Source organism: Miniopterus schreibersii (assembly GCF_964146895.1).
Source record: "Miniopterus schreibersii genome assembly, contig: HAP1_SCAFFOLD_130, whole genome shotgun sequence".
Lineage (NCBI taxonomy): Eukaryota > Metazoa > Chordata > Mammalia > Chiroptera > Miniopteridae > Miniopterus > Miniopterus schreibersii.
In genome coordinates, this window is record NW_027669775.1 from 8,807 (window position 1) to 17,196 (window position 8,390).

The 8,390-nt window shown below is 64.0% G+C and overlaps 1 protein-coding gene across 2 annotated transcripts; it reads right to left on the reverse strand.

Annotated features, from left to right (window-relative positions):
* Positions 1-2,095: 2,095 nt before the first annotated feature.
* Positions 2,096-6,158, reverse strand: TMEM250 (transmembrane protein 250). Of its 2 annotated transcripts, none has more exons than XM_081163010.1 (2): positions 6,058-6,158; positions 2,096-4,441 (listed from the first exon to the last, which is right to left on the reverse strand). In XM_081163010.1, the coding sequence occupies exon 2, from the start codon at positions 4,389-4,391 to the stop codon at positions 3,915-3,917; it is 477 nt and encodes a 158-aa protein (XP_081019136.1). In that variant the 5' UTR covers positions 4,392-4,441; positions 6,058-6,158; the 3' UTR covers positions 2,096-3,914. The 2 variants fall into 2 exon arrangements, with proteins under 2 accessions (XP_081019136.1, XP_081019137.1); XM_081163011.1 differs by lacking the exon at positions 6,058-6,158 and adding an exon at positions 5,678-5,976.
* Between the last annotated feature and the right edge of the window lie 2,232 nt (positions 6,159-8,390).

Sequence of the window (8,390 nt, forward strand, 5' to 3'; positions counted from 1 at the left end):
AGCCGGAAAACTCCTCTGGAGTCATTGTGCAGTTTGGCCCACGCCCGCCCACCTTCCACCCTCCAGGTTCAAAATGTGGCTTTGGTGCCTAGCTCTTGACCTCAAGTCGACAACAGCCCACTGCCACCATCCTCCAGGTGCTGCCACCACCTGGCGGCCTTGCCAACTCCAGGTCCTCGGCACTCCCTCTGTTACATTCCCCTGGCTTTCAGTCCCCATCGTCCCCCACCTGCGCGTCCTGGCCAGGGGTGGCCCTCCTCACCCCTCCAGGCCACTGGAGTCTGACCCGCCAGCTCTCCAGACCATTTCTCTACCTCAGTGGCAGCCTGGGCCATTTGGGGAGTGAGGAGGGAACAGCAGCTGAGGGCTGAGGCTTTGCAAGGATTAACTCTGTCCCCTGAACCAGCCCCCAGCCCCAGGAAGCCTCCAGAAGCCGGATCATGCAGGTAATTCCCAGGAGAAGTAAATCTGCTCTAAGGCATTTCAGCCGATGCCCAGTTCCCCTTCAGGCAAAGTCCCAGCTACAGCTGAGTGGCTGCTGCAGTTGGGATACTCCCCCCTCTGCCCCATAGCACCCGGAGGGCCCCAGCCCCTCCCTGGGTGGATCCTTAGCTGGTAACTAGAGCACTGTCTGGGGGACAGGGGCTCTGGGCAAGCCCTGCCTTCCCTGATTGGCCACTCAACAGTGACTGTCGCATAGGGGACCTCGGGTTAAACCAGCCCAGAGTACAGGAGTGGCCTGCAGCACACAAACCCCCACCCTTATAATCCAGCTGCGCGGTCCCAGTTCTGTCCATTAAGGTGACCTTGAGCCAGGTGTGGCAAAATCCGTTCGGACTTCAGCTGCTTGGCCACAGCAGCTCCAGTTCCTGATCTCAGGGGCCCTGTGGGGCCAGTGCTCCCGCACTGGACAGCACTGGCCTAGAGAACTGGAGGAAGCTACTCCAACCCACTGAAAACAAAGCCAAACTGGCGGGGAGGCCTTGGTGTGGCTAGAGGACTAACCTGGCACAGAGCCGGCAGGGCCCTCACTACCACTCCAGGGAAGCAAGTGTGGCAGAGGGCTCTCCCATGGGTGCAATCCTGTGCCCACATCTGGGCTCCCTGGGCTCACCCAGGTGCCAGACCAGGCTGGTCTGGGAAGCAGCATCACCCAGCTCAGGTCGGCTTTGTGGAAGGAAGTTCACCTCTGCTGCTCTGGGCTGAGGCTTTTGTGAGGATTTCACCAGCTCTGCCATCAAAAGCTGGACCCAAAATGAGCTGTTTTCTAAAATGCTTAGTTTCTCAAAGGTCCAGAAACAGCAGACAGGCTGTTTGTAACAGCCCCATTCCCTCTCAAGGTCACTCTCTGGCCACTGGGGCTATTCTGAAGGACATCATCTCGTCATCGCATAGTCCCCTGCACAGAAGCCAGGGAAACCTTCACAAAATATTTTCTAAGGAATCATGTGTCTCTCATGTTTCAAACTGCTTTCTGGTTAAGTGAGAACTGTAACTCTGAAAAAGCCTCATAGACACAGGCAACTATGTGGGGACTACGAGAGGGAAACAGGGTGGGGCAAGTAAAGGAGGGTTAGGGGGATCAATGGTGATGGAAGACTTGACTTGGGGTGGTGAACACACAACACAATAGACAGATGACATATTCTAGAACCGTACACCTGAAACCTGTATAATTTTATTAACCAATGTCATCCCAATAAATTTTTAAAAAAATTGTGACTTTGGTTTCCTGCCTCTTTTCCCTGCACATGTGAGTTTCCCTAAAGTGAGAGCCCACTATAGGTCCAGATCTTCCCACTCCCCAGTCCATGAGGGCACCCCCATCTTACTCATCTGCTGGTGGAATCCTGCCCTGGTGACCCCGTCAGGCCCACTCGGGCAGCTGACAAATCTCAGTGCATCTCCAGCAAAGCTGCGGGGCAGGCTCCCATGGCAGAACCCCTGGCCAAGGTCAAAGGAGCCCCCTGCAGCCCATAACCCTTACCCCATTCCCAGCATTGCAAATGACTGCATAAAACATGCCCAATTTTACTTGGTTTTGGCTGTTAATATTCTTTAAAGAAATAAACTTTTTGAGCCCGCAATCACTCCGTCAACACATTAAAAAAATAAGTTTAATGCAGGTGGCTCTTTTCATAAAGAAGTTCACAGGCACTCAAGACCCCGAGCAGCTACATGTTGAGCGTGTCAACAACTCCCAGTACTGCCACGCAGACATTCCAGGCGACCCACGGCCAGACCCCCTCCCCCGCCACCCCTAAGGTGTGGACTCCGCCCACCTCAGTCAGGAGGCTTCAAAGGGTCTGAGCCAGGTGAGTTAATTAACACAAAACAAAGCTTTTAGGAAACAGCATGATTTAGTGCAAAAGATTCTCTGTAGCGCTGAGGATTGGGGCTCCTCGGGTCAGCTCCTTGAGCACCTCCCTTCAAGGAGCCTTCCCATCAACCTGGGGCTGACAATCGTCCAGAGCTGGCTACAGACTGAAGGGCTCGGTTATAGCCAAGTGCTTTTTGCTTTCTCTACCTGATTTGGGTTTTCTTCCAGTGGCACACAACTGTCATGACAGTCCCCTTGGCCACTGGCCTGCGGCCAGGCAGGGTCAAAGGGGCAACTACCCACAACCAGAGGGTGTGGGGGCAACTTGGGGCAAAGCAGCATCGGCCCCACGTCCTGTCCTGTCTCTGCCTGTTGTCTGAGCATAATTACTCAGAGCGCCCTCTCACTTGCAGAGGAGGCCCCTGGCGGCCATTAAATAACACGGCCACCCTGTCCCCCTGCTGCAGAAGGCCAGAGCAAGGGGTCTGGACAAGACGCTGGCCCTCTGGAATGTGTTCTCTGTGACCAATAGTCCCCCAGGACCACCGGCCCTTTGTTCTTTCCTGGCCACAGTCCCTGTCGACATTCACTTTTGCTTTTTACCCCCTAGCTGCTCTAATGGCCCCTGAGGCAGGAACAAAGGGACAACCAAGTCCCTGGCCTGGAGATCTAGTCCTGTGCCACGCCTTTGACTCTAAGAGGTGCTTTTAAACAAAGGGCGGGCCCATGTTTCATGTGCACAATCAGAGCGCCTCTCCAGACCTTCAACATCTGTTCCAGACACATAAGTCTCAATTCTGGGTGTCCTCTCAAAGAGAAACTAAAAGCACCCCCAAAGCCAGAGAGAGATTGAGCTGCCTCCCCAGAAATCCACATGTGAAGAGGCTTGACATTCCCCACAGACCTGCCCAGGAGGAAGGAGGGTCTGCCCTGGGCCAGGCCCCTGATCTATGGCCCTGTCCAGGCCGTGACTCCCTGCTGGACTGTGCCTGCACAAACCAAGGTGACCCTGAAGACTGGCCCGGGACTCAAGACCCTAACACATCCCAGGGTGCCAGGCGGATGAGGGTCTGTGGGCTGTGCCAGACCGGGTGGCCCAGGGCAGAGTGGACAGCTTTGTGGCAGTGTGGTGAGTGGAGCCTGATGCTTCCCTAAGGCTGGGTCAGGGGCCAGGGGTGCGCAGCCAGGAGGAGCCCCCTCCAGATTTGCTCCTGGGCAACACATCCCTTGGGGGGACCCCCTACACCACGGGTGATGCCAGTGTCCTGGAGAACGGACAGGGACACAGAGGCTCTCCAAGTACAGACTGGACCGATGGCCAGCCCACGACAGGGCTGGAAAAGCATGGGCTGGAACCACAGGGCGATGGCCAAGGGGTGACCGCACCTGAACGCACACGCAGGGTGAGGAGAAAACCCCCAGGCTGGAGGGCGCGGTGTCCCGTCGACGTCAGTCTCAGCCCCTCGCTCTCCCGGACAGGGACCTGGCTGTGGGATGGAGCGTGAAGGACAAGGCCCTGACCTACCCGCCAAGACGCCCGGCCGCCGGCATCGGCCCGCGGGTGGCAGCAACCAAGCCCGGCGCAGACCGGCGCTCACATGTCCACGAAGACCATGAAGCACCAGCCCAGGCCCCCGACCAGCAGCATGGTCACGTGGATGCCGTAGACCAGCAGCTCGTTGAGCAGGCGGAAGTCCACGCGCCGGCGGCCCAGCAGCAGCAGCAGCACCGACAGCTTGAGCTGGAAGCGCAGCAGCGCGCGCACGCCCAGGTACTGCAGGCAGAAGAGCGCGGCCAGCGCGCCCCACAGCGCGGCCGTGAACAGGCTGCAGCTGAAGTAGAGCAGGAAGCGGATGAAGCCGTAGAGCCAGCGCGCGCGCACGTACACGTCGAAGTTGTTGTACTTGGTGCGCGCCAGGCGCGAGGTGCGCGCGGGCCCGCAGGCCGCGTGCAGGCAGGTGGTGTGCGGGCCGTGGAAGGAGCGCACCCGCCGCGGGATGGGCATGACCGGCATCGGGGCCCGGGCGCTAGCTCGCGGCAGAGGCGGGGTCCGGGCGCTGGTCCGCGTCATGGGCGCCTCGGCCTGGGAGCCCGCCGCTGAGCCCCGGGGGAGGCCTGGGCCTGCAGGGGGACAAGCAGAGGAGCCGGGTCAGCCCCCCGCGCCGCGCGAAACCGAGCCCGGGATGGCGGGTCTGCCGCAGGCGCTAACGAGGGCACTCCAAAGAAACCAAAAGCGCTAATTCCGCCAGTGGCTGGGAGGCGGGCCGGGCCGGGGCCCCTGGACGCAGCCAGGCTGGAACCGAGGGGGCCGGCAGGGGCCCTGCTCACCTCGCCCTCCGCGGGCCTGGCCGGGCCGCGTCACTGCGCTCACCCCTCGCTTTTATCTGAGCCCCTCTATGCAGGGCCTCTAAAAGTCCCTCGATGGCACCCACGGCAGGGCCAGGGCGGGTGCCCACGGGGACCACACGGAGTCCACTTCAGCAACTCGACACCCAGAGCTCTGCGAAACGGGACGCCCCGGCGCTGGCTCTAGGGTGCGGCGGGGGGCGGGCGCCACCGCCGCGGGCCCCGCGCTCGGCTGGGCGGAGGACCGCGGCGGCAGGTGGGTCACGGAGGGGCCGGGCCTGCGGGCCGGCGCCAGCGGAGCAGCAGCAGCGAGGGCTGCCTGGGGCCGCGGAGGCACAAAGGGCCGGAGGGCGGAGGGTGTGCGGGGCGCTCGGCGCCTGCCTCCCGTCAGCGGGTGTCGGCCGCAGCCCTGCCGCGGGGACCTCCCAGGCTCCCTCTCCAGCCGCGGTCGCGGCAAATGGCCGCCCGAGTGCTGGTCCGGCCAGAGGCGGAGGAGGGGGGAGGCCGGCGTCCACCCCTCCCTCGCCCACAGGCCCAGCCCTTCCCGGGGTTTGGCCAGAACCGGGTCTAACGGCAGCCGCCTGTCCTCAGCTGCTCCGCCCGGCCTCGGCCCAGCTCCGTCTGGAGGGTCACTCGCGGCCGCGCCTCACTCCCTCCACGCTGCGGACGCGGGCAACCTCCGGTCACCGCCTGGCCCCGGGCAAAGCGGCTCCTGGTGCCCGAACATGTCCGCGCCACCGGCCCGGAGGTCGGCAGGCGGCGGAGGCCCGCGCCCGACCCGGAGCGGCTCCATCTCGCGACCGCCCCGGGCCCCGGCCCCATCTCGCCGGGGAGCTCAGCCGGCCGGTGGCACCGAGTCTCGGAGCAACAGGCCCCGGCTCCAGGCGGCTCTGCCCTCTTGCCTCCGGGGGCACCGGCGGCCGCGAGGGCAGGACCGACCGGCCGGGCCCCCCGGGAGCCGCCCGAGCGTTGCCCTGGAGACGCCCGGGACACCCCCGCCCGCTCGCTCACCGGGTGCCCTCTCCGCGCCCGCGTCCCGGCCTGCGGGCCCCCCTGTCCCTCGGGGCTCCAGGAGCAGGGCGGCCGCATGGTGCCCACGGCGCGGTGGCTGCGGGGCCGGGGGCCTCACGCGTCCCCACCCGCCCCGAAGGGCCAGGGGCTCCCGCGCCCGACGGCCGGCGGCGTTTGGCCCCGCGTGGGAGCCGTAGCGCCGTCCTCCGCGGCCGCCGTAGGACTTGCCTCGACCTCCGCCCACTCCGGCTCCGAGAGCGCCTCCCTCCCCCCAGTTCGGGGTCGACTCTGAGCGCCCGAAACTCGACGCTTGCCCAGGGCGTGCGTGCGTGCGTGCGTGCGTGCGTGAGTGCGTGCGCGCGCGCGCCCCACGACGTTACCATTGACGACACCGCTCCGCGGGCGCCGCTGGCGCCTGGGCCGGTGCTGCGCGGGCGCAGATAGTGGGTCTGTGGGTGCCGTCCCCCGGCAGCTCCTCCGCGCACGCGCCGCTGCTACCCGAGCGGTTGGCAGTGCGCAGGCGCGCGCCCCCGTGGGCGGGGCGGAGGGTGGCGCGGCTCCGCCCGCACCTGGAGGGGGCGGGGTCCGCGGGGCGCAGGGACCCGGCCCCAGGCCGGAGCCGGAGGCGGGTAGGAGGGGCGGGAGGGCGGACACCCGCGCGCTCCGGAGTCGCCCTCTCCCAGGAGCGTGAGGGTCTTGATGCCGACGTTTTAAAAGTATTTTAATCCCACGAGGTGTCGGGGAGGGAGGCGCTTCTCCTTGGATGTAGCCAGCACCGGGCCTTCGCCTGAATTCCGCCCAGTTCGGAGGCTGCAAGTTGCACCCAGGAGGAAGCGGCTGTCCGTCCCCACCCGCAGCAGCCAAGTGCCCGCTTGTCACCTAGTTGAGTCCGGACCCCAACCCGCTCACGCCCAGTCCCTGCCTGTAGGAAGGACCCAGTATTGTTGGCGCGAGTGGTCCTGACCCTTCAGCTCCCGCCGTGCTGGTGAGCGGGGTGTGGCGGGGTCAGACGGAGAGGGCGGGGGGGGGGGCGAGGAGGCCCGAGGCCCCGAGTTTTGACAAGTTTCCAGAGCAGCTGTGAAGCAGCGAGAGGAGGGGGGTGTACTGAGGAGCGTTTCTTAGGGCGCATCGTCTCCGCACTGGCCCCCTGCTCCGCCCCCCACCTGCCAGTGTTGGTTTTCCTCTCCGGCGCCCGCCCAGCTCTCTCCCCTAGGGATGCCCCAGGACCCCCCTCAGCTCTGGAGGAAGCCCCATGGCTCTAGTTCATGACATGCCCCAGCATACTTGCTTTTACTGCCCCTCTATCACTCCACCACCTGCCGAGCTCCTACTCAACCTTCAAAACCTGGATCAAATGTCCCCTTTTCTGGGAAACCACCGCCTCCAACCGGGTGCGACCCCTTCCCTGGCCCTCGGAGGGGGATTCTAACTGTGAACCCTACCCTTTCTCCACCCCCAAAGCTGCAGAGTCCCTCATGGACCCGTCTCTCCCGCCAGCTCAGTTTTCTTACCACGGCAAGACGTATTTCTACCTCGCCACCCCGTCCACACGTCCCCGTGTTTAAACAGCTCCGGAAGCTTCACAAAATAATACTTCTGACCACACACTGCAGAGGCGCCGTGACCGGGCTGAGTCCTCCGGGCGAGCTCAGTGGCAGGGCTGGGGGGCCCGACACGTCCTGGGGCTCCCACCTGCTCTCCCCGTCCCGCCTCCCCTGCCCCGGGTCAGCCCCAGGCCCGCCGGGGTCTCCCCCAGAGGCCGACCTGCGGGCGGTGGTCTGGCGCCACCTGCTGGGGCGGTGCAGGCAGTGCCGCAGCGCCGGCCGCCGGGAACCGGGAGGACCGCGGGGGGCTCGGGGTTCAGGGGTGAAGTAGCGCGCCCGGGGCAAAATCCCACCGCTCCCCAGTGGTCTGTGGATGCTTTCGAGCTGCCAGGGCTGAGCTGAGTCGCCCCCAAAACAGAGACCCACTGGCCCGCAGGTCCGGAAACCTCTACTCTGACCTTTCAGGGGAGTTTGGCCTTAAAGGCGCGTTTCCTCGTTGTGTCCAGCGCCCCAGCTCCCTCCACTTGGGGCGCAGAGGCGCTGTCTCATCAACGGCGCTGCGGTCCCCAAAGGGTCTCGGTTGGGTTCCTGGTCAAGGGCACGTGCCGGGGGTGCAGGCTCAATCCCCGCCTCCAGTGGGGACTCACGCAGGAGGCAGCCAACTGCTGCGTCTCTCACACGATGTGCCCTCCGCCCCCGCCTTCCACGCTCTCTAAAATTCAGTGGAAAAAGTATTCTCGGGTCAGGATTAACAACAATGGAGGCCTGGGCTCTGGAGAGCGGCAGGCCTCCGCCTGGCATCGCCCAGTGACATCCGTGGCACTCAGCCTGTGCACAGGGCAGGACACAGGGTGCTGGGGGAGGGACCTGGGTCAGTGGGCTCTGTGAGTGACGCTGGGACTGTCCAGGGCATCTGGATTATAGCTCAGTTTACAGATTTGCCTCATTTTGGAAGCGTGCCCCTCACCAGCCCCTGAGCTACAGGAGGTGAGCTCTGGGTTGAGTAAACTGCTTAACTTCCCAAGTGGGCTGCCTTCTCTGTGAGCTGGACAGCACCTGGCCCCACCTTGCACAGTGACAAGGAGGAGGCCACACAGCCCATCTTCTTGGTGGCTCTGACCTCCTCTTGGGCAGCAGGCCCTTGGCCATTCAATGGATGTGTCCTCCTA